The sequence below is a fragment of the Polypterus senegalus genome, chromosome 10 (assembly GCF_016835505.1).
Source record: "Polypterus senegalus isolate Bchr_013 chromosome 10, ASM1683550v1, whole genome shotgun sequence".
Classification (NCBI taxonomy): Eukaryota; Metazoa; Chordata; class Cladistia; order Polypteriformes; family Polypteridae; genus Polypterus; species Polypterus senegalus.
Genome location: NC_053163.1, coordinates 168,590,262 through 168,614,958, shown reverse-complemented (window position 1 = coordinate 168,614,958; position 24,697 = coordinate 168,590,262). Strand labels below are relative to the sequence as shown.

The following is a 24,697-nucleotide window of genomic DNA, read 5'->3' as shown; positions in this document are numbered from 1 at the left end:
TGCAAAATGGGGAAATGGGTAAAATTCCTGCCAGTTGTTGATGAGAATTTTGTGTTGCCAGTTATGATGCCAAACTCTCATACCTCTTTCTGTGCATACTGAGATGCCGGCCAAGATGCCCAAATTATTTTACCCCCACACCCCATCATGGCTCACCTGTGCCCAAACCAGTTGTTGATTGGTTGTGTGGTTTCAATGAACTGCTTGTCCATGCCAGCTTTCAGAATCCAGTCCCAAAGATCCAACTTGGTCATGTTGTGTGTCCTAATATATCCTTTCTCTAACGTTATATCCGCAGTCAGGTCCATTGTAAAAGACAGAATGGGTGAGACCAGGAGGATGTTGCGGGTTTGCGACTGACCTCCAGCCGTTCACCACAATGCAAATCTTCCAACTGCAGAGCTTTGTGGGGCAGTTCATTTGGCGACGAGGATGGGATTTGCACTGTGGATGATGTTGCACAGAAAAGGTGAGAGAGACGGAGATCTGGGCTGACATCACAAGGAAGCGTTCCACCCATGTGGCTTACTAATCGAGCTCTACTCTTAGTTCACACTTTGGGGAGACCACTTCTGAGCCCGATGTCGCGGCTTTGTGACTGACCACCAGCAGTTCAATACAGTGCAGATGGTGCGAGTCCACAGCAATTCTTGATGTCTACTTCATTCATTTTGTGTATAGTCCCGTCTCTTGGCTTCTACCTCATAAAAGTTTTTGTCACACATTAGTACAGACATGGAGACAGAAAAGACTTTGGGTCAAGGTCTAAACCACAAGATGAATGGTTGAAGTCAGGATGATAACACAAAAGCTTGTTTTGGTTCATCCCTAATGAACACAATCCTCGTGTTTGTCGTTACAGTGAATCAGAAAGCTTGGGAGCAGAATAGTGTGAGCCGCCATCTTATATAGGTGGGATGTGTTGATAACAGTGCATTAGGGGACGACCGGCAGCTAGCACAGGGATCATAAATGACATGGCTGACAATAGCAGGGACTACAAAACGTAGAATGGTATTGAGAGAAGAATGATTAAAAACAGCAAACCAAATGGTTCTGAAATGAAAACAGACTATCGTAGGATGCCAAAACCAAGATTCATTACTTCAAAGGAGTCAAGTGATAGACTACAGGTATGAAGTAATACGCCACGGGAGTGAGGGAATGGTTTATTTTGTGTACATACGCCATTGTTTTGCCAAATGGTTCAAGTGTTAAACTACAATGGAAAGATAATAAAGGACCAGGAGATGAAAACGAAATTTAAAAATTCAGCGATCCACAACACCCCACCATCACACAATTGCCACAAACTGTAGTTAAAATTCATTGCTGTGAACGTGTAAAAACCAAAAGCACGCATTAAAGGTTCGGCCACCATTTTGGATAACCTAGAAATTCACACTGCTGGCCTTTACACATTAGTGACGTCTCAAACCACAGCTATGGTAGCCACCGTAGGCAAAGCCAACAGTAAAATGGCATTGCCCATAAAAAACAAAATGGTACTGCTTTACAACAAATTTTTAACATGAAAAAATATCAACTGCAGCTAAAAACACAGAAGTGCCAAATAATATCAGTAATACCAGAATCTCTGAAAATCCAGAAAAAGTAAACTTAAAGGCAAAAGTTAACATGAAATAAAACAGAAACGTAAACATTTATGGCAGCCATGTTATTACCTAAATTGGAAGACTGAGATAAAGACCATGGAAGTGAGATAAGAAATTATCTAATAAAGTCAAAGTCACATTATGCGACTTTTTGCCAATCGCAGCCGCAGATCTCATTGCCAGGGCACTTTCACCGACTGAGTACCGACCTTGCCGTACAGTCGTGCACGCCCCTTTTTCTGACAGCCAATAGCGCGCTTCCTGACTGAGCCGGGATGTGAGAATGCATTATGGGAATGAGGTGATACGAAATTGAAATGAAATAAACCATTTGAAATATGTAAGAATTAATAGGAATAGGGTCGTATGTCACGGAGAGTAATCTGATAGAAGAAGATAAAAAGGTAAGCCATTAGAATGTGGTGATAAATCATGAAGTGTTGGAGTAGCTCCATTCCTATCAGATATTATCTCATTCTAAGAACTTATTGCTCCACTCTTATTACACCATTCCAGTGACTTATTACTCCATTCTGTTATGCATCAGGTTACGTTAAGCAGGCTTTGTTCAGGTTTCTGTCTGTGTTAATAAAGTCTATCTAATCTAATCCACATTAGGAATGGATAATAAATTAATAGAATGAGTCGAAATATAATAAGAATGAGGTAATATGTGTTTAGAAGGAGAGATCATCTTCAATTGGAATTGTGTAATTGGTTCTTAGAATGAGATAAATATTATTACAATGAGATAATATGTGATAAGAATGGGGTGATATTTAATAGTGAATTTGTGAATTTCCCCTTGGGATTAATAAAGTATCTATCTATCTATCTATCTATTAAATAGTGCCTTTCAACTATCTATCTATCTATCTATCTATCTATCTATCTAGTAATGGACTAATGAGTTATTAAAATGAGATCATATAAAATAAGAGAGGTGTAATAAGTTATTACAATCCGGTCATATATAGTAAGAAGTTATTAGAATGTGGTAATATACTATATAAGAATGGGGTAATAACTTCTTAGAATAAGATTATATATAATAAGAATGATTTAATAAGTTACTAGAATGTGATAATATATTTAAGAATGGGGTCAAAAGGTATTAGAATAAGATAATATAATTGAATCCATTATTAGAATGCAATAATAGAAAAGAACAGGGTAATAAGTTATTAGAATAAGATCATACATAATAAGAATAATTTAATAATGTATTTGAAATAAGTAATATATAAGAAGGGGTAATAAGTTATTAAGATGAAATAATAATATATCATGTGAATGGTTAAATAAGCTATCTGAATGAGGTAATATATAAGAGTGGGGTAATAACTTATTAGAATTAGATCATATAGCATAAGGATAATTTAGTAAGTTATTAGAATGCGATAATATACAGGTATAAGGATGGTGTAATGAGTTATTAAGATGAGAGAATACATAATAAGAATGGTCCAATAAATTACGTGAATGAGCATATAGATAAGCACAGGATGATAACTTACAGTATTAGAATGAGATAATATGTAAGAACAGGGTAATAAGTTTTTGAGGTAATATCTAATAAGAATGGTTTAATACGTTACATGAATTAGGTTATTAAAATGAGATCATACATAATAATGATGATTTAATATGTTATTAGAATGAGATAATATACAATAAGAATGGTTTAATAAGTTATTTGAATGAGGTGCTATATAAGAATAGGGTAATAAGTTATTAGACTGAGAGCATCTCTATATAAAATCCAACGTCTGCCTGTCTGTCTGTGCGCTTTTCACAAGAAAACTACTTAACAGATTTAGATCGGGTTTTTTTTCTAGAATTTGCGTGAACATTCCGGTTGATTCGGCGACTTCTTTCATCGCGCTCAGTATCACAGTTCGCTTGCAATTTATTTGCGCAAATCCAAGAGAGACGCAGCGGGCTGAGGGGAGGGAGGGGGCGGGGCCCCCTCTTTACTCATGCACCAGCCTCGGGGCGTGTCTTACATCTGCTTAGCTAGAGAACGAGAAGACTACTTAACGGATTTAGATTTGGCTTTTTTCTAGAATTTGCTTGAACATTCCGGTTGATTTTGCGACTTCTTTCATCTCGCTAAGAATCATAGTTCGCTTGCAGGATAGATATATTCACGCTAATCTGAGACAGAGGCTGCAGGGCCAAGGGGAACTGTGACATCAGGAGTAGGGAGCCAGGGGGGGCCGTCCTCACTGTCCTGTTACACTACTGTGTGGGTGGAGCCATGAGGGATGGGTAGTATGTAGCAAGAGTGGGGTCATGGTGAGTGATGTCATAATACATCATAGAAATGAGATAAGCAGTTAGAATAAAACACGGAAATGAGATACGATACAAATGGGGTGATATGTCATGGACGGTGATGGACGAGTAGTGGTGAGAAGAAGGTAATAAGCAGTTAGAGTGAGATCGTAAATCTTCAGTGTGCTTTAGCATTCACAGTGAATATGGTAAGCAGTTGTGGAGTGAGCTAATAAATCATAGCAGTGTGGTGTTATATATTAGGGAATTAAGTAATAAGAATCTGAAATGAAATAAGCCTTAGAATGAGGCAATAAGTCACGGGAATGGGGTGATATACCACAGAGAGTGCCTTGCAGCTAGACAATAACTCTTGAAACAAGGTAATAAGTCACTGTGAGAATGCAATAATAAAATGTGAAATAAAATAATAAATCATAGGAATGAAATAATTGTTGGACTGAGATGACAACTCAAATGAATGAAATAAGATTGGAGGTGGGTATTCTATCACGAGGAGCGATGTAGTGAGTTTCTGGCATGAGGTAATAAATCATGGGAATAAGATTATAAATCATATGTCAGTGTGAAGAAGGTAAGATGTTCTTGGCGTGAGATGATAAATCATTGGAAAAAGGCAATATATATGGAGGTAGGATTAAGTAATAAGAAACTGGATTGAACGAAGCCTTTTGAATGAGACAGTAAATCATGGAAAATGGCAGTTAATATATCACAGAGAGTGACGTAAAATGACAGTAAACTATGAGGCCGAGGTAACAACCTGCTGTTAGCATACGATGATCAATCACGACATGAGATGATAAACCATCGGAATGAGATGAGCGATTAGAGGGAGACAATAAGTTGTGGGAAAGATAACGTATACCATAGGGTTAATAACAGAGAGTGAGGTCAATAGTAAGCTTTGGGAATGACGTAATAAATTGCTGGTGCTAGGTGGGCTCTTAGAATATGACAGTCAATCGTGAGATGAGATAATATATCCTAGGAATGAGAAAATATGGCACATTAATAACCAGCTGAAATGAGACTGGAAGTTAGAGAAATGACATAACATCTTGTGAGAAGAGTGAGATAAATCAGAGGCACGTAATAAGAAGTTGAGGGAATGACACGATTGTAGAAGAAGTTTTGTGAGCGTGATATCACATATGGTGAGCCACTAAGATATAGAAATGAGAAAAATGAGAGTGAGAATCACATTACAGACATGAGAACGAGGAGTGAGAGTGATGTGTGCGCTAAAATGGAAACGATGCGGACAGGCTATTGGGATTGGAACTTGTGTAATGGTCGGACATGCAACGCTGTACACGTCATAACACGACAAGCACAACTACTCGACTCTATATGATGATAACGAGAAGATTCACGGTAAGGAGAAAATACGACAAGGGGTCAGATGGCAGTACGCCACAGCAGCGCCGTAATGAGTCGTACTCATGGAGGTTCAACAGTTTGACAAGTCGCGGAAACAACACAACATGAGCAACGGTGTAGTCCCGTTTCGTGATCCCATGTTTGTTTTTGAAGTTTTTGCAACATAACCGTTGTAGCGGAGACGCTTTTTTCGGTAGTTTTGAAAATCCAAGAAGTTGAATTATTACATTTATTTTATTATATTTTAACGTAATTTAAAGTAAATCATATTTTCCAGCAACGCCATTTTGTTTTTCTTGCAAGAGAGGCGGGAGTGCGTGACACGTGATATCATTACGGTTTAAAAGTTTTACGTCGTGCATTTAGTGGTTTGTCCAGGTTTCTAGATACAACCCCAAAAACCCTGGCATTCATGTCCTTCCATTACGTTTATGGTGATGGCCTTTTTTCTGTCCTTTTTCACCTCTGACCTTTGGTTGGTATTTTTGTACCTTTGCTGGATTTTAACTTTCTTGTTATATCGCCGGCATACAATTTTTGGTTCATACACCTTGAGCTTGTGTTTCCTTGATTTTTCGTTTCCCAGTTTAGCTTATACAAATTGACAAAGGAAATTTTTGAGAGAAGTTGGAGAGGTGCAATCCGGTGGAAACGGGTCGTAACCGGGAGATCAAAAGAACAGCAGCAAAGGCAACGTGTGAGACAAAGTCACGGCCCAAAAAATGAAACGGGAAGTTTGTAGTGAAAAGCAAGAAACGAGACGATCGAGCAAAAGGTTTGAAAGAGGAATGAGGAAGTGCACCTGACGTGGACATTTTAAGCCGTCATGCTAATCACCAACGGGTCGTGACCTCTGAGGCCACACCCACCGGCAGCATTTTGACGCGGACCTAACAAAGGGTTAGAAAAGTGGGCGCCGATCGTTACGAATTCAAAATGGCAGACAAAATGAATAAAACAAAATGATACGACTCTGGAAATATTCAAATTAAATTAAATCAAACACCAGAACTGAATTCTGTGGCTCTGAAAAAACCAAAACGAGTCTACAGCCTATCCTAATTCTGCGCAGAAACAATTATTACAAAACTGAAATTGTAAAGGTCTCTTTCCTTTCCCTTCCATCACGAGACTTCATGGAGATTCTCATTTACATTTCATTGAAGAACTGACTTTGTCACTGATGTCTCTCCTAGAAATCCTCAGGAGAAACGGCTTTAGACAAAAACGAGACATAAGAGACGACTGCGGTCAAAGGGGACAAAATGGAGAATTTGGTTTGAAAAGCACAGTATACTCGATGAGACCTCCAGTCTTGTTTTATTCTCTTTCGAGACTTGATATTTCTTATTGGATTGAAGTCTTCAACCAGGTCGTGACTTACAACATTTGAGATGTGATTGGTTCCATTTCTTTTGATTTTTCCAATTGGAGCACAGGCCGGTGAAGTGACCTGATCATAGTGGGTGGGGTGTGGCCTAGGTGTTGGGGTGGAGCACAGTTGAGGGGTGTGTCTCTAAAGTAAGGTGGGTGGGGTGTGGCCTGGGTGTTGAGGTGGAGCACGTACGTTTTGATCACACTTCGTATATTAATAGTGATAATTAACAAACAACAAAACAATATCTATTACACTCCATCTAAAGCTCCCACATCACCCACAACCCCAAAAGTGACCTGCAGAATATAACAATAAAAAGGCACAGCAACAAAAATAAGCGAATACACAACGCAAACCCACCCTTCGTCCCCACACTGAATATTAAACAAATAAGACACACAGAGAACAACAAACGCACGTGAAAGTCCAAAGGATTAAATGGAGGATGAATGGCGATTGTGAACCTCGTTAAGCTGGAGAAGTATGTCCTATGGCAATTACACACAAAGGCAATTGATGGCTCGCTCCTCACCCGCATGACAAGGAACAGTCTCACCGTACTTATCCTCGGCGCGTCGCCGTAATCCCGAACCCTGGGGTTTTGTGTTGCAATGGTGAAGTTCTCAGTGTCTGACGTTGAAAGTAGGAAAAGGTGTAGGTGATGTGGATCTCTCTTGGCTCAGCAATGAAGTGTCAGCGTAGTAATCGGGCCCTGTCTTCTTGTCGTCCTTATGTTTAAATAGTAATGACCTGGATACAATTGATGGGAGTGACAGGGGACCATGGTTCCACAGCGTTATTCTTCTCCCTTTGTTTCCAGGGGACAACATTTAAACGGACACACGCAGACCATATGAACAGGACAACGCGACTCGGCACAGAATACATCTAAGACGCCGTTAGTCATGTAGCACCGTTACATGGTGTCAGAAGTGGGATTTGAAACCACAACCTCGGGGTTTGAAATCCAAAGTCTTAACCACTCTGCCACACTGCCTTCCAGAATGATCTAACTGGAGCACGGCAATGTACATTAGAGCTACTAACACTATTGTTTAGAAGCGAGGACCCCAGCTTTGTAATCCTAGTAAGGTGTTTTATTACTACCGCCCATACATTTCACCAGCTATTAGTGAGCACATAACGCAGATACCTTGAAACTATTAAACAAAATCTGAAGACCCTACTTGGAAGATCCAAGCCCCTTGGGTGACTTCACTGAGATCTCCGCTGACACTCAAGAGAGGAGACCCCTGTGAGAATACAGGGATGAAGTGAGAAGCAGGAGACCAAAGTCCATGTCTCCATTTGATTTCTTTCTGATCTCGTTGTTGTCGAGGAGATATGAAGGAGATCTCTCTCTTTTTTGATGTCTCATTCCTATGGGTTCTCCATTCTGCACTCCTGCTGCTGCTGTCGGTTAGCGCTGTCATTGCATTATGGGGTGCCCTGGACCCCTCGTCTGTTTTCACGTATTGCTATTATGCCAAGGGAGGGCTGGGCGGCCAGCTGTCCACAGTCTGCCTATCTGTTTATTGAAGTTTCTTATCGATAAAGTCGGCATTGCTAAAAACAAAAGGAACGATTAAATAATGGCGCTTTTCCACTGCATAGTACGGCACAGCACAGTTCAGTACAGTTCGGCTCAGTTCGGCTCGGTTTGCGTTTCGACTGCAGTTTAGTACCGCTTTACAGTGGGCGGGATTATTCACGTGTCGTTAGAGTTGCGCCGTGACACCGTGGAACTTTTACAACAACACTTTAGCTCGACGACGCGCAAGGGTAAACATCTAAAAAAAGCACATCACTAGCTAACTTTTATCACTGTTGCAAAGCATAAAATGAACTTAACTGCCAGTGTAACATTAAAATGCTGATTCTGTATATTACAGATCTTCCACATTTTGCAAAAAAGTCGCCGCAACAGACCATCTGTTTGGACATTTAACCGTGCTTCAGAGTGGTGGGATGTGATTGTTTCCGGTTTTACAAACACTCAGTGGCTGGAGAATTTTCGAATGTCTGAAGAAACATTCATCCACTTATGCAACAAACTGCGTCCAGCGATGGAGAGACGGGACACAAACTTCCGCGTGTGTGTACCTTTAAAGAAAAGAATAGCCAGTGACGCAGTAATGACGTTTTTCTCCGGCCAATCAGTGACCAGCAGTTTACACGTCACGATTTGGCGCGCTTGGAACCTCGGCTGAGGTGGTACTAAGAAAAGGACCAGGTACCAGGTACTGTTCGCAGTGGAAAACCCCCCAAAAGTGAGCTGAACTGAACCGTGTCGTGCCGTACTATGCAGTGGAAAAGCGCCATAAGTGCAGAAAAAGTAAACAAACTTCTAAACACGTCTGGAAAGGGGGGCACTATTCATAGGGAAAGAGGGGCTTTGTGTAAAGATGTGTCGTGGACAGAAGGGAAGTCGTGGAGGGACCTCTCTAAGCAAGTTGTTCCTTTTAGGGGTCGATAGCTCCCTAGTTGGAATAAGTTCTTTTGTAATTGCAGTGTTTTAAGTAACCGAAAACTATATAGAGATATGATATTAAAAGGTGATGATACGGTGATAAAAAGAGAAAATAACTTAATAACTTTCTTTACTGACGATTTACGCAGCATTACAGACTGGAAGCCAATAGCAAGACAATACCAAGGTGGGATCTTGATCTATGCAGTCTGCCATTTTCCGTCGCTGTGCTGGAAGGCTTTTCAGGACGGATGACGATATCACCCATCCGTCCATCGGCTGCCGTCCAAGTCTTTTATACTGTCTTCTCCGCGTGCAGACCCTTACTTAGGTTCCAAACAAGGGAAGGAGAAGATTCCATTTCATCTCTGACATACAGAAATAGTCCAATGCCCATTTTCGTAGTTGTCCCCTTCTCTCTTCAAATGCTTGCCTAGTAGTTCTAAATACTGAGAGCCCCTGTGTGCTAACTTTGGCCTGGCCTGTACATGTGAGGGGATTTATACAATAATTCTAATACAGAGCACAGTGACATTAAACTTCTATTCTGATTACACAAGTGACCTATCTGGGCGTAGAATTTTTCAAAAGGAATGGACAGAGAAGAAGAAAGATGAGCTCGTCGGGAGGGGTTTCTGAGGGGTCATGTGATGAGGCGTGTTAGGGGTCCGTGAAAGTGCACAGTTTTAAAAAAAATGTAGCGCTCGGGCACCGGGTGGGCATAGCTGAATATGATAGCAGTAACGTGAACGAGCGGCCCTGGGGTGTTTGATGGGGAGTTTGGCTGAACCTGCCTTCAGGTGCGGATAGGTGCGGTTCTGCCGGTTTCCTCATTGGCGCTCTAGGATTTACAATTCGGCATCCTCTCCTGCTTAAGGAAAAAAATAGCCTGAGTAAGAAATTTAGGGGAGACTGAGAGAGAACAAAGGGAGTTGGAGGTTAAAATAAAGGAGAATTTAGAAGAAGATCTAATCGGGCGAGTCGAGAAGGAGGCACTGTGGCTGGTGTTACTTTTAAATGGACAGACGGACCCTGCCCTCGTTTTTATGAACGGACTATCTCGGGTGAATTTATCTACTGCACCGCCCTTTGCTGGCTGAATGGTTGTTAATGAGAGCACTTTGCACATCTTTCCGCCTACTTCTGCTGTGCTTTGTGCCCTTGCTGCTCACGTTTATCGATGTCCCGGGTTCAAGAGAGTGAGTGCAGCTACCGCCAACCCGGACACCACTTCTTCTCTTGGGTTTTTTCATCTCCTCTCTTCACTCCTTCAGTAAATGGTTCAATGACAGGAGAGTTAGAGGGATTTGCCAATGTCGGTGGGGGTGGGGGGGGGCACAACAATCCAATAAATAGCTGTCTGACCTCTGGATAAAAGCAATGGAATATAAAACGAGTTTAAAATCAAAGGTGCAGGAGATCGGATGGTACTGAAGGCACGCCGCCATCTTATATAGGAAATAACCTGTGATGTCACACGACGACTTAAAGTCACATGGCAGCAGCAAACCAAAGTGACCACAATGGAGGTGTAAACGAGTGTAAAATTAAATTCATGACGGTACCCTGGGAGTTGTGCAGGTATTCCCAAATGTTTTAGGGGACTTCTGGAATTATAGAGGGCTATAATTGTGTCAGCAGGGGTTCAGGATGGGATGAGCCCACTATGAATGAAGAGACGGTAACGCAATAGGTTCACTTGTGCTGATGGGCTTCTCCATTAGCTTAACCAAATGAAACAAACAGGAGTCCCCTGGTAAAATGGATGCCGTGACCCGGAGGCGGTGTGAGAACTGCAGAGGTCGAGAGACTGTGAGGGCCGAGGGGAGCGGGCGGGCCAGTCAGTGTCCTCACTGCCCACGTTTATCGATGTCTCGGGTTCAAGAGAGCCAGTGCAGCTACAGCCAACCCAGACACCACTGGCCGCCAGGCTGGCATCTGCTCTTCTTCTCTTGGGTTTTTCCATCTCGTCTCTTCACTCCTTCAGCAAGGTAAACGCTTCAATGGCAGGAGAGTTAGGGGGATTTGCCAATGTCGGTGGGGGTGGGTGGTTTTACAACAATCCAATAAATAGCTAGCTAACCTCCGGATAAAAGCAGCTTCATTTAAAGAATGTGCATCCCTGACATCTCCCTGCCTTCATAATCCAGCAAATTAATGAACCCGAGACAATTTTGCTGGGATTGTGTCCAGGGTGCTCTGAGCGAGCGGGAAGATAACGCATTCTGACATGTGCCCGGCCTCTGACAATTTAAGCCGCCCGTTAGAAGAATTGAAGATGACGCCGAATTTCCATCGGATCGTGATGTGGTGGGCCTCATTTTGTGTTTTTTTTTTTTTATTTACTCAAGAGCTGCTCGCCTGTCCGCAGTGCAGCTCGAGAAACGTGGAGAACGAAAGAGCGACGGATGCCAGCTGACCCACGATGTTGTGTGTGTGTGTGTGTGGGAAGACGCGTCAGGGTGTCTCATGTGTGTGCTGCTTGTCACCTCCCGCGTGAGTGAGACGGGTCCTTGTCGGACACATCGCCATCTCGAGGCAACGGGTGAGCCCCTCGATGACGGGTCACTTGTTCGCGGTGTACGCCGCCACAGCGTGATGCCACCATTCCGGGACGTGTACAGAGGCATTGAGGGTACTGGAGGCATACTGGGGATTTGCTTTGGCATAATGAGTGATATGAGACAGGCTCTCCCAGATTATCAAGACGTAATAACGTTGACCAAAATTGTAGAATCAGGCAGAAGGTCAAATAAATCGAGCAAACAAAACACTTGAGGCCAGAAAACAGAAAAGTCAAAGAAGAAAATCAGAAAACCCCGAAACGAACCGAGTACTCGACCCACCGACGCTAAGAGATTTGTGTCGATTTCGTCCAACTGAAGGATACCTTCTGCTTATTTATAACAGGACATCCAGTGATGTCATCGATGGGACAAATCGTGGTCACGTGACCTGCACATAAACCCAACAAAATGAAAGAAAATCCACAAAAATAACACAGGATTGTAACGGTCGGGATCTGGGAGTTGTGATCCTGTGCAATTCCCGTTCACACACGTGAAAGTGGACTGAGACCAGACCTCAGTGTCATGGGGGTTACAGAGGGTAGGGTTGTAGGAGGTACTGGTAGCAAAAAAACCCCAAATTTTAAAAACGTTACGGTGCCAACATTTTGGGATTTTTGTTACAGGAAGTAAATGCCAGCTTTCCTCCGAGTCCCCCCAGCCTTTTCCTTGACACTCGCTGGTGCAGATGTGGCGAAACGTCCATTTTGTATACTTCATGAAACAGAAGCCACGGGTTGTGACGCCATCGAGACGTTGTGGGGCCCAACACCGACACCACGACTGGTGCTTCGACACAAATTCATGGAGGACAGGTCTTACCACTTTGACACGACGGGACTTCACAGTGAGGGGGAAGCGGTACGCAGTGCGGCACACCGGGGAGGCTGCAGTAACACGCGGAGGAGTGTGGGAGTCTGAAGTTATCCGTTGTTTGCTTCGGTGCTTAGCACCACTACTGAGGTCTGAATGCTGCTATCGATACCAAAGTCAAAATTGTAGTACCGGTTGTGACCGGATGTGGGAATGACAGTTCTGAATTTTGGGGCTTCTACCGGCTCATCCCTTTTATAACCGTTTGCCCGTTTATCGGGAATTTCAAAGTAAGAGAATAAGCGCAGTCACTCTAGCGGAGCTCCGACCGGCGGGTTGCCCTGCCCAGTAATGACGCCTCCTTCCAGGATGCCCGGGAATTTTATGGCCGCTGGACAGGAAGCGGTTTGACTAAAAGCCTTCCCTGGGTGGTGTCTCAGCACTGTGGGGAAAGGAGATGACAACATTAGTGGCATTGCGCCCCCTCGTCACGCCGGTTTATTACGTACCCAGACAGAGGCCTGCGAGGAGGTCCTCCGATACGCATGCGGGACGCGATTCAACACTACCAGGGAGTGTACGAGTCGTGATGGCAAGATGGAAAAATAAAAAGGTGGGTGGATAAAAGATGAGGGGCCGGAGCAGGAAATGAAATCGAAACTCGTAAATCCAAAACAAACCCAAAAGTGAGATAAGAAACCGGAATGGCGAAGTCCAGACGTGAGACGCAAATTAGGCTTCGGTCCGATCTCCCTTAGCACTCGGCAACACACCAAAGATTTTCTAATAGAATGCAGAAGCTCGGATGCTGCCGAATGCACTCCGCCATCTTATATAGGAAATAACCTGTGATGTCACACACACACGACGGCTTAAAGTCACATGATAGCAACAAACCAAAGTGACCAAAATGGTGGCCCTAAGTATCAACATGGCCTAAATGAATAGGAAAGGAGTGTAAAACCCTGGCAGTTGTGCAGGTATTCCCAGATATGTTGGGGGATTTCTGGAATTATAGCAGGCTATGACTGTGTCAGCGGGGGTTTGGCTGGGATGAGCCCACCCTGAGTGAAGAGACGATAACACACTAAAGTTTACTTGTGCTGAGGGGCTTCTCCTTTAAACACACTGGAGTCCCGTGAAGCGGGGGGGACGACCAGTGAAGGGCGGACCCCCTGAGCAAAGAGAACCTGGTAAGATGGATGTCGTGAATCGGAGGCGGCGTGAGAACTGCAGAGGACGAGAGTCTGTGAGGGCCGAAGGGTGCGATTGGTCATGTGACCTGACAGGGTGGTCCTCGGGCTGCAGGCCATGTCACATTTGACGACGTTTCTGGTGATTTTCAGTTGTGGTCTTCATTTACCTAATCTTAGCGAGTCAGGGGCCCTCGGTTGTGTCGCTCCCATGAAGGTCCGTCGTCTCATCCGATGTACCCAGCGACTCACTCCAACGACTCGCCCCGACAAAATCCAACAGGTTAGTCATACGGGTGGGCTTTGCATGCAGGACAGCCGGCAACCAAAGGGTGATTATTGAGGAACAAGGAACAGAGAATCAAGAACGCGGGTGTTTTGGACCTCACAAGCTGAAGAGAAGCTCGTCTGTCTGATGTCTCATGTTTGACGTACTGTGGCAGAATGAAAAAAAAAGGAAAAAGCGCCTAATCGTTAGCCCTTTGTATCATATGGCAGCATATCATTAGCTGTCAGAGAAAGGGACGGGCACCACGTGGAATGTCACCATACAGTCGCTAGATTTGACGTACTCACGATTTCCAGTCATTAAAACTGACACGGTCCGGCGAGGAGGTCAGCAGCAAGTTTGACGTCCCCAATGACTGTAAGTCACCCAATGTGGCATCGGCCTTTAGAAGACGGGCACGGACCAGAAATGAGTCCCAGGGACCCGGTGGGGTGCGCCGTAGCAGAAAGGATAACTGGAGTGGAATGACACAGTAAAGGGAGTGAATGGTGGGTGTGATGTGGCAGCACTGGAAATGTACCCGGACATAACGGGAATTGATGGGAATTATTAGTCCGAGGTTAATGCAAGTGTTCTGGGGGTTTGGTGGGCTTATCCTAAAAAACATGATGAGAATGTGCTGAAAATACATTAGGATTGAGGTGTTGGGGCAGTGCAGAGGGTGCTGGGAGTAAACTGGACTTAAGTCCTTCTCTTTGCATTGCACGGCCATTTATTCCAAATGTCAATGGGTCTCTGGTGTGACCAGCAGACAGACCAGGGTAAGACAATAGAAACTGTTGGGGTACCAACCTGGTAACCCCCGTAAACAAAAGCAAAAATGGGGGCACTGTGGCACAACCGAACAAACTGCTGACACCAAGATTGGCGAGAAGCTCCTTCAGTCTCAACTCCTGGTCGTGAAGCAACCGCCGGCTTTATGGCGCCCTGTCTGGAAGGTGGTGGCGCCAACTCTGGGCTACATGGGTGCCCTCTTGTCCCAGAGTGGAATCGCTTACCTCAGTCAAGCCAGGAAGATGACCCCCAGTAATTCACTGGGACTCCTGTGGACCCTGAGGAAGCTCAACTGGCATGATGGGAGAGTTCTGCGAATGTGCTGGAGGTTTCCTGTGAGCGTCCAGCAATGGCATGATGGGAGGGCTGGGATTGCCCGTCTGCCTCGTTTCTGCTTTTCCGCCGCCCCATGGAATCTGGTGTGGCTCCGCCTTGTGCCATCTCCCATTAGTCACCGAGGGCAGCTGTGTCTCTGCAAAATGCATTAGGACCGCCACTCGGAGCGCTTGCGGGCCCGCGGGTTAAACACAAATGATATCATTTCTGTCATCCAATCAAATCAGCCTGACCCGCTGACCTCCGAAATGAGCCCGACGTGTAATGAAATATGACATCTCGCAAAGCAGCTGATTGTAATGCAACTTGACATCTGATCAAATGAAGACGACCCCGTGACCTTTGAGCACGGTGGCGGGGAGATGGCAGCACGAGGCACGGAAGCCAACAAAAAAACAAATAACAATAAAAGACTGTGAAGAACCTGAGCTGAAGATGGTCCCATGATCTGTCAGGTCCCGATGGATACAAATGGGCAGTGGAGATGAGAAATGCCATTCAGGTGTGGGCAGAGCATGTGGGGGTGAGGAACGAGTGGGAAAGAAGCAGATGGCAGCTGGTGTGTGACATTGACGAGCAGACAGCACCCGTGGGCAGCAGAACCTTGGACTTGGTGCTTACTTTACCGTTATGTCTGAATTAGAGAAGAGTCAGTGCCCCCCAGAGGTGCGTTAACGCCATCTCTCGAGTTTCTGCTGCCTGGGGACAAACTGGCAAACCTCGAGGGCGATGAAAACAAAATCTTGGAATGACTGATGACTGAGCGACCGGACTCAATTACAGGATCAGGGATACGCCGGTGCCAGCATCCCATGGCATTGTCCCTTGGCATCACTATCTAGTAATTCATCAACCAAGGATGGACCAGCAGCAAATGAGACGATTTAAAGCACGGAGTGTTTATTTCCTAAAACCCACATCTTTGGACGAATCAGTTGGTTAAAATGAACCCGTAAAACGCAGGAGAGCCAAATACAAAAACAGTCGAAGAGACGAATTAAGAAAATTGGCGCATTAAAATGAAGACAAAGGAAGCACGTACCCTAACCCGGGACGTCCCACACCCAATGGGCAGCTCCACCCAAACCCTGCAGACTGTTCCTTCAAGCTCGTGTGCCACCGTCTGCCCTCACTGCCACTTAACGGCGGATTAGCAGGTCCGGATTGCTCCTCGCCCGCACTCCGCACACGTCTCATCTTTCTTTCGCTCGCTCACTCACTCGCTTCTTGTTTTACTTGCCATTCTGTTTTTATCTGCGCTGACGCCGTGTACTCGCCGTGCCACTAAACGGCAATCACCTCATTCTGGTGGGCTACAATTCATTGGCGCGGTAAGTAAAAACCTTAAATGCTTCTTTTAACCTGAAAAAATGTCTCACCACAACCAGGAGAGCTTGACGTTGGCGGTACGCACCGATGCCCCGAGCCAGCATTTCCGCCTTCTTGCCTGATTTGTAACATGTGACCAAACGGGTGAGCAGACCAACGACGCCAGAAGAAAGATTTGGGTGCCAACCCCGTTTAACAATGGCAAGGCTTTCTGCACTTGGGTGACGGGGCACTTGAGCAGGAGTTCTGTCACCGCTGACGTCCGGGTCCAAAATGAATGCCCGTTTGGTGAAAGGGGCGGAGCCTTCTCTGGGTGCTGTGTTAAGCCACGGGTGGGTCGCCGGCCGTGACCCCGGTGCAGCTTTAGAGAGTGAGTGGAGTGGCAGCGTGTGGCGAGTTACCGTGTCCCGTATGGCCGTCATGCTGAAACACTGACGTTCTCTGTGTGGCAGTGCCCCCCTCTTGTCACTTACCTGCCGCAATTTCCATTCTCACTGCAGCGCAGGTCATCAAGAGGCCAGTCGGTGCCAGGGGGACACATAAATTACAAATGGATAGGATTTCCATATTTAATGCGTGTTCAGGGGGGCTTTGAGAGAACGAACGGTCATCGTGGGCCGCGTGTAACGTGTTTTACAGTACAGTACAATGAAGTGGGCTGCATTAAAAATGTCCCCAGGGCCGAATCCAGTGTGAGTTTGAGACCCCCCAGATAATCTTAAGTGGAGTGAGGCGTGTGAAAGGTTAAAAAAACAATAAAAAGAGCCAAATAATTAGGACTTGCTTGGCGAGAATGGTGGTGAAAAAAAAAAAAGAATACTGGGCACTGAGGAGCCCCCCGCCGTTCAGTCGTTTCAGCGCACTCGGTGGGTCTCGTCCGCACTCGTTTATTTATTTGCCACGCTCGTGATTGAATTGATCAGATGAAACGTATGAATTATTTATACCTGAAATATTTAACTGGCAGAAATCCTTGAGATTTGCATCTCCTCTTCAAGGGCATCGAGGAAGACGGCGGTGGCATCTTAAGTGACGAGAGGAGAAACAGACGTATTTCCAGGTGGGCCGGTCCCGACTGCGGACCCCTTTTTTTTCCTTTTCCTTTTCATCAGAATCTCAGTTGCTGACCGCTGGAGCCCCCTGTCTGTGTTTACATCCAAGGAGATCCCACCGCTGCCTCCATGAGAGACCCCGCCCTGCGAGAGTCCCGTGGCAGACATAGGGGTACAGTTTGGACCTCCCACTTAATCCACAGGGTCTCCTCAAGCAAACATTCCCATCAGGCTCTCCTGCTTGCTCCAATTCCACTTTGTTTGCAACCCCCACGTTGTGATTCAGACTTAACTACCAACAAGAAGAAGAAAAGGGAGAGGAGAAACGTGAAAACCCCGGCACAACATAACAACAGGAAATCGGATTTTTTTAGGAACTTTTCTAGGGCTTTAATTATTTTATATTTTGAAGATCTTTGCCTGGCCATTTTGTCTGTTCTTCTTGCCGCCATTATTGTCACCCAGCTGGGTTGCTACCACGTGACTTTGTATCGGTGTTTAAGATGGCGGCATGGCTTTTTTTCGATGTACAGCACTTTGCGGTGTTTCCTCGTTATTTTCTTTCTATTCGGTGAGCGATTTTTCTCTCGTCCGTTTGGCTCCTGTTTCTCCTGCTAGAATTCGGGGTCCATGCCACCTTGAGATTGCACAACTGCCGATCTCAAGGGTTGACATGTTCCACGATTCTGTGATCGTTTTTCAGCAAGGTTCCATTAAATATTGTGACGTCTTCACCTCGAGCGTGTCGGACTACACGACTCTCTGATCGTTTTTCAGCGGGGGCTTCGCACTTCCTGTGCCTCATCTTGCCATCTTGGGGATGTCAGACTACTCGACTGTTGAGGGTTGACAAGTCAGGTGACTTTTTAAAATATCGCGAGTTTGCCGCATGATCTCGTCACTTCGAATATGTGATTGAATCGCAGAGCGGTCTTGCTGTGGATGTTTCGCTACCCGACTAGCAGTCACAGCAATGCCCTGTCATTGTCCCTTACTCGGCTAAATTGAGTCACTGGCTAAACAAATCGATGGAGAAGTCGTGTGACGGGTAAACGGGTGGGCTTCAGGCTCTGCAGGATCCCAAACGTTGCTCCTCTACAAACAGAAGGTTTCAGCCGCGACGCCCGTGGGCTGCTGCCCACCGTCGGCCCACCGCAGCACACAATGCGCCACATGTTTACGGCAGACAATTCAGTTTCCTTCCAACAATTATGAGGAAATTGAATCTCAGGAAATGTTCGTTTTCTCATCCATTAGAGCAAAACAATGAGAATCGCGGCGACATCTGCCTTCAAAGGGGTTCCACCCGCTCAGTGAATCGGCGTCACCCCGTGGCTCCTTTATGGACTGACTGACGGCCAGCTGGTGCCACATGTCACCCTCCGTCCCGCCAGCACGTGAGCGGAAAACAACATCTGAGAGGTTCGCTGGCGTTACGTCGAGGGGTTTGGTGGACCCTTTAAGTAGCGGGGGGGGCTGTGGTTGAGTTTGATATGAATAGTGTGAAGTTTGAAATTCAAACCGTGAGTGAATGTTCTGTCGCTGTGGTCTCCGGCAGTCGCGCTTTAACAAGTTAATAGTCGGGGAGCTTCGGGGTATTGGGAGTGAGGAAGACGTCAGCTGAGCCGCTTTGTGTTTTCTGTGGAGTGGCGGGGGGGCGGCGTTGTCATTTATGGCTCTGGACACGGTGAGACCCTGAGTGGGAAATGAAGATGAAAGCAACAGAGCAGCTGGCGAGCACTGACATGTGACGGCCTTGCAGTGATTTTATATAGCGCCTTTCCAAAACTTCTTAAAAACGTTAACTGCCCTCCAGTTCCTCTGCTTACATAAACGTTGATGTCAATGACAAGTTGCTCACTTGCTAAACAAAACACTTGGGACATAATGAGTTAATACACTGTAGCTGGAGCAGCAATGGGTTCAACGTCTCTCTGCTGGAGGCCTTGTGTGTTTATATAGCGCCTTTCAATAACGTGTGCTACCCCAAGGCTGCTTTCATGTTGGCTTAACTTGGCTAGCAATGGGTTAAATGATCTGCATGTCTGTGCTGGGGACAGAGTTGGGTGACCCTGCGCTTTAATATAGCGCCTTTCCACAGGTGTATTGACTCACTCAGGGTCGTGCTGTGACAGAACTGGTGACTGTGTGCCGTTATATAGCGCCTTTCCATAAGGTGCACTTTCTAAAGGCGAAATTCATTTTTTGGGTAGAAATCGGCTGAGAACAATTTCCCCTTGGGATTAATAAAGTATCTATCTATCTATCTATCTATCTATCTATCTATCTATCTATCTATCTATCTATCATGTAGTGTCTCATATCTATCTATCTATTATATATGCCTTTCATTTCTATCTATCTATCTATCTATCTATCTATCTATCTATCTATCTATCTATCTATCTATCTATCTATCTATCTATCTGTCTATCTATCTATCATATGGTGTCTTTAATCTGTCTATTGATCTAGCTATCTAATCCTGCCAACTACGCTATCTATCTACCTATCTATCTGAATGACTCATTCTTGGTCACAAAAGTGAGTCTGTGCCAGTGACAGAGCAGGTGACCTTATGCTTTCATATAGCGCCTTTCCATAATGTGTACTTTCTGCTTTCACACTGGCATAGCTTGAGTAGCAGTGGGTTCAAAGGCTTCTGGAGACAGAGCGAGTGATCTTATGCGTTTATAGCGCCTTTCCACAGTGCATACCATCCTGCGGTCCTCTCTTTATTTTTTTGAGGTTCACTTGTGGTCTCCCACTGAGTTACTGAGGATGGGTGCTGTGACTTTGGCAGTTATATAGCTCCTTCCCATAGTGAATGCTTCCATATTCCTAGAGCGGCACATTTGTGACATGCCCAGAGTCCCTCAGTGTGCCACTGGCAGGTACTGAGTTCACAGCTTTGTGCGTTTATATAGTGCCTTTCCACGTGTATTTTTCCAGTTGGTGGATCAGCAGGTGCCCCCTGCCTGTATTGGTGTTGGGTATTGTGTTTTTTATAGCACTTTTCCACACCACATGGCGCTATATGAAGTTAATAGCAGAGGGCACCAAATGTGCTTTGTGGCCACTAGGGGTCGCCCTACCCGCTGATCCATCCGTTTATGTAACTTGCTCATCCAGTTCTGGGTTGCAGTGTATGAGAACCAAACCAAGACGGGATGCCAGTCTGCCCGCTCAGATTCCATGAAAACTGTCAGATCGCTTCACTCCCAGAAAACACCAGTAGAGGGCAGAGTCAATCTTGGGTCTGCAGGAGGGTGCCATCTTGTCCGAAGTTGTAGAGCAAAGAGGGGGTGAGAGGCTGGGCGTGAAATTGTGCCAGTGGTACCCATTTGGGGTATAAGGGGGAGACGAGACAGAATGAAACTGAGCCTGTGTATGACACACTATGTGGAATCCCACCAGAGGACTGGCCACATGGTGGTCCGCAGAGTGGCATTTTTGAGAGTTTACTCCACTACACAGACTGTCCCCAAGCACCTCCAGACAGACAAACGGACAGTCTCAGGGGTCAGCCCAAGACCCCGGCATCTCCGCTTCCTCTTCTCTATTTAAGCCGATGGGCATTTTGCGGAGGTCTCGTGTAAATCCCACCTCTCAGCCCGTCGCGTCTCGCAGCTTCCATAATTAACGCTGGGATCAGCAGCCCTGCAATTGCTGTTATTACCCTGCTTGACAACAGCAAAATAATCATTAGGCGCATTGCAGGGGTTCAAGTGGAGCCGCGCGAGAGGAGGAGGAGGCGGCGGCGGGGTCGCGCGGGCGGGCGGGCGGACGAACGCGCGCGGGAGATCACGGGTCCGCGCGTTCGTTAGCAGCCGTCCTAATTGAACGGAGCGCGCCGCGCGCACCAAGTGGCCTCCTCTACACTTTTATTTGTTAAAAGTATTTGTTTGCAAGATAAATGGCCGTTCTGTTGAGGAAGATGACAGCCCGGGCGCAGAAGATATTGAATTGATTCTGAAATGTTGCAGAACTGACTGCTTGATATATACGGCAAGACATGAATCATAAAAATTCTATTAAAAACCTCTTGAATGGCTGACACCGGAATATTATTTGTGATGATTAATTTGACTCAGTCATTATGAGCCGAGCCGAGTCAGATTGCTTCTGACAAAATTGCTTTTCATTCCCCGTTGAATTCTCCGGCGGCGTGCGTTTGGAGAGCAGAAAACCAAACGACTTGGCGCACAAGAAATGGAGGGGCGCCACCTCGGACCCGCGCGTCGGACGGTGGGTCTTAGCAAGGGGAAGACCACCATCAAGATCAAATCGCCCAAAAACTAAATAAAGGAGGTGAGGTGAGAGAGCAACGTTTATTCTTAAGCATAGTATTCTCTTTCAGTATTGCACTTTTCTGGTCTTTCTAGCTATTTAGGAAAGGCGCTATATCAGAACACGTCACCTGTGCGTCATATCATGCTAATTAACTGCGAGCTTGAGCTATGCACTGTATAGCGCCTTTAATATCCACCTGTGACGTAGTGCCTTTCATCGGTCATCAATCCATTATACAGCGTCCTTCTTCTACTGGTCATGTCTGTATTTATTATTATTATTATTATTATTATTATTATGGTGCCATCTGTATATCTGTCGATTTACGTACCTGCGTTCATATCGTGCTCTTTCGTATTTATTAGATTTTCTATCAGCTATCTTGTACTTTTATATATGTCTGTCTTAGATACTGTAGATAGGCTTAAAACTTACTATGCAGATCACTTTTCACAATAATTTATTATATAGTGCCTTTCATCCAGCTATTATCTACTATATAGTGCCTTTCATCTGTCTCCTTCCTAGCTAGGTATCATGTAGTGCTCTTTCATATTTATCCATCTTACTATTATATAGCGCCTTTCATACATGTCTATCTCATATAATGACTTTGAATTCTTTTTATCTCAGTTAATATAGCGCCTTTTATTAGCAGTCATACTATATCATACTGTGCCTTTCATGATCTGCCTATCCACGTGTCACCAGTTCTTATGGTCCTTATTGTCACCGAGCTCAGTGAAGTCCTCACAGTGCCATTTGAGCCCATCTGTCAGTGTGGTTAGTCAGATTACCTTTGAAGCTGATCTGTAATTGGTCATAGGTCTGGAATATATAGTGCCTTTCATGTCTATCTAACTTATAGTGCCTTTTAAGCCCGTATATATATCCTGTCTATTATATAGTGTCTTTCATTTCTATCTATCTATCTATCTATCTATCTATCTATCTATCTATCTATCATATAGTGCCTTTCACATCTATCTATCTGCTGACTTTTATCACTATTTATATTTACTCTGTGTATTATATCGTGTCTTTTGTGTATGTCTAACATACTGTGCCTTTAAGCCTATTTATCTCCCAGTCATATAGCGCCTTGTAAGCCTTTTAAAGCCAGCGGGGTCCCCCTCGCTGACCAGCGCTTAGCTTGGCGCCTGCTTGCTTTTCTTCGTCCTCCAAGCCTGACAGGATGCTGGAACTGGCAGGACCTGCAGGGTTGAGGGCCTTTTAGTCCGGTGGCGTCTTGTAAAGAGTCTTTATATAGCGCCCCTGCTCTACTGAAACCCCCCCCTCCCTCCCATGAGCACACGTGTGGTGATCATCCGTAATCCTTCAGGGTTGGGTACTTTGCTTGTAGGACTGCGATTCTTTTTTGCCCGGCGTGTGGTGGGCCTGCTATCGTGCCGTGGACTTTGTCATGGAGTTTTAGTGATGAGCCCACCGACACTCCAGCGCTCACCCCGGCACTCCCAAACTCCACTGGGCAGCATTTGTGGGTTTTTAACTGTTTGTCCTTTTTAATGTCTATTTCAGAATTACTCCGGCCAAGGAGGAGGAGGAGGAGGCGGAGGTGGTGGTGGCGGCGGTGGTGGAGACGAAGATTACGATATTCCACCCATAACTCCACCCAACCTTCCAGATCCTTCTCTCCTGCACTTGATGGACCCCGAGTCAGGATACCACTCACTGTGTCACTCGCTGCAGCCCAACACGCTGATCAGCCACTACTCATACCCAGAGCTGCCAGCCCTCATGATGTCCAACATGCTAGGACAGGACGGACATCTGCTCTCGGGCCAGATGCCCCCGGTAAGAAAATCTGAGTTTAATACACTCCGCATCATGCCGACCAGCAGGGGGCACAAGTGGGTAGGAAGGGAATTTGATAGTTGGATACACTTGGTGTCATGCAAACCTGCGTGGGGGCACAAGTGGGCACACATAGCAAGAAATGCTGAGGTTGATGCACTGTGTGTGTCCTCCAGCCCAGCAGGGCGGCGCAGGAGAGCAGAGGTGTTCTGAATAAGTCAAAGCCTGGTGGGCACGAGGGGGGACGTCATATCTGTCTGTTTGTGTAGGATATAGTGCCTTTCAAATTAATGTATGTGCATATGTGTCTACTATAGAGAGCATTTTGTGCCTTTCTGTGTACAAATACTTTTTAAATGTATTATATAGTGCCTTTCACATTGATTATATGGTGTCTTTCAAATCGGTTATATAGTGCCTTTCACAACCACCTAAATATCTGTCATATAGAATAGTGCCTGTCTATTTTGTCTATTATTTAATGCCTTTCACATACCGTATAGTGTCATTGACATCTGTCTATATGCAGTATATGCAATTAAAATGAAAAGCATTATATGTCTACATAATCTATCTATAATATAGTGCCTTTCAAATCTATCTATCTATCTATCTATCTATCTATCTATCTATCTATCTATCTATCTATCTATCTATCTAGTATAGTGCCTTTTATTTGTATCTATTGTATAGTGCCTTTCCTATTTAACATACACTGCTTTTCATGTCTGTTATATGATTTTTATGTCTGCTATAAAGTGTCTTTGACGTCTCTCTCTATATAATGTAATTTGGTAAGGCGCTATATACCACCTGCCTGTCTACAATATGGCGCCTTTGAGATCCATCTAGTATAAGGTGCCTTGCCAGTCTGTTTGTATATTCTGTAGTGAGCTTCAGGTCTGCTATTTGGTGTCTTTAATGTCTCTTCCTACATTGGATAGATCTGAATACTACTATATATATATATATTTATAAAATATATGATACGTCTATTTTTCTATTTTATAGTGCCTTTCAAGTCTATTTAGTATGTTGTGTTTTTGCCGAGTGTTTAGTGGTGTCCCTCTCTGCCTATTATATAGTGCCTT

General features: G+C 45.1%; 1 protein-coding gene across 1 annotated transcript in view; it reads left to right on the top strand.

Annotated features, from left to right (window-relative positions):
* tox2 (TOX high mobility group box family member 2) overlaps nucleotides 1–24,697 on the top strand; it is a 120,116-nt gene that overhangs the window by 46,324 nt on the left and 49,095 nt on the right. The window contains 1 exon segment of the mRNA XM_039767374.1: nucleotides 23,331–23,606. Coding sequence (XP_039623308.1) covers nucleotides 23,331–23,606 — 276 coding nt within the window.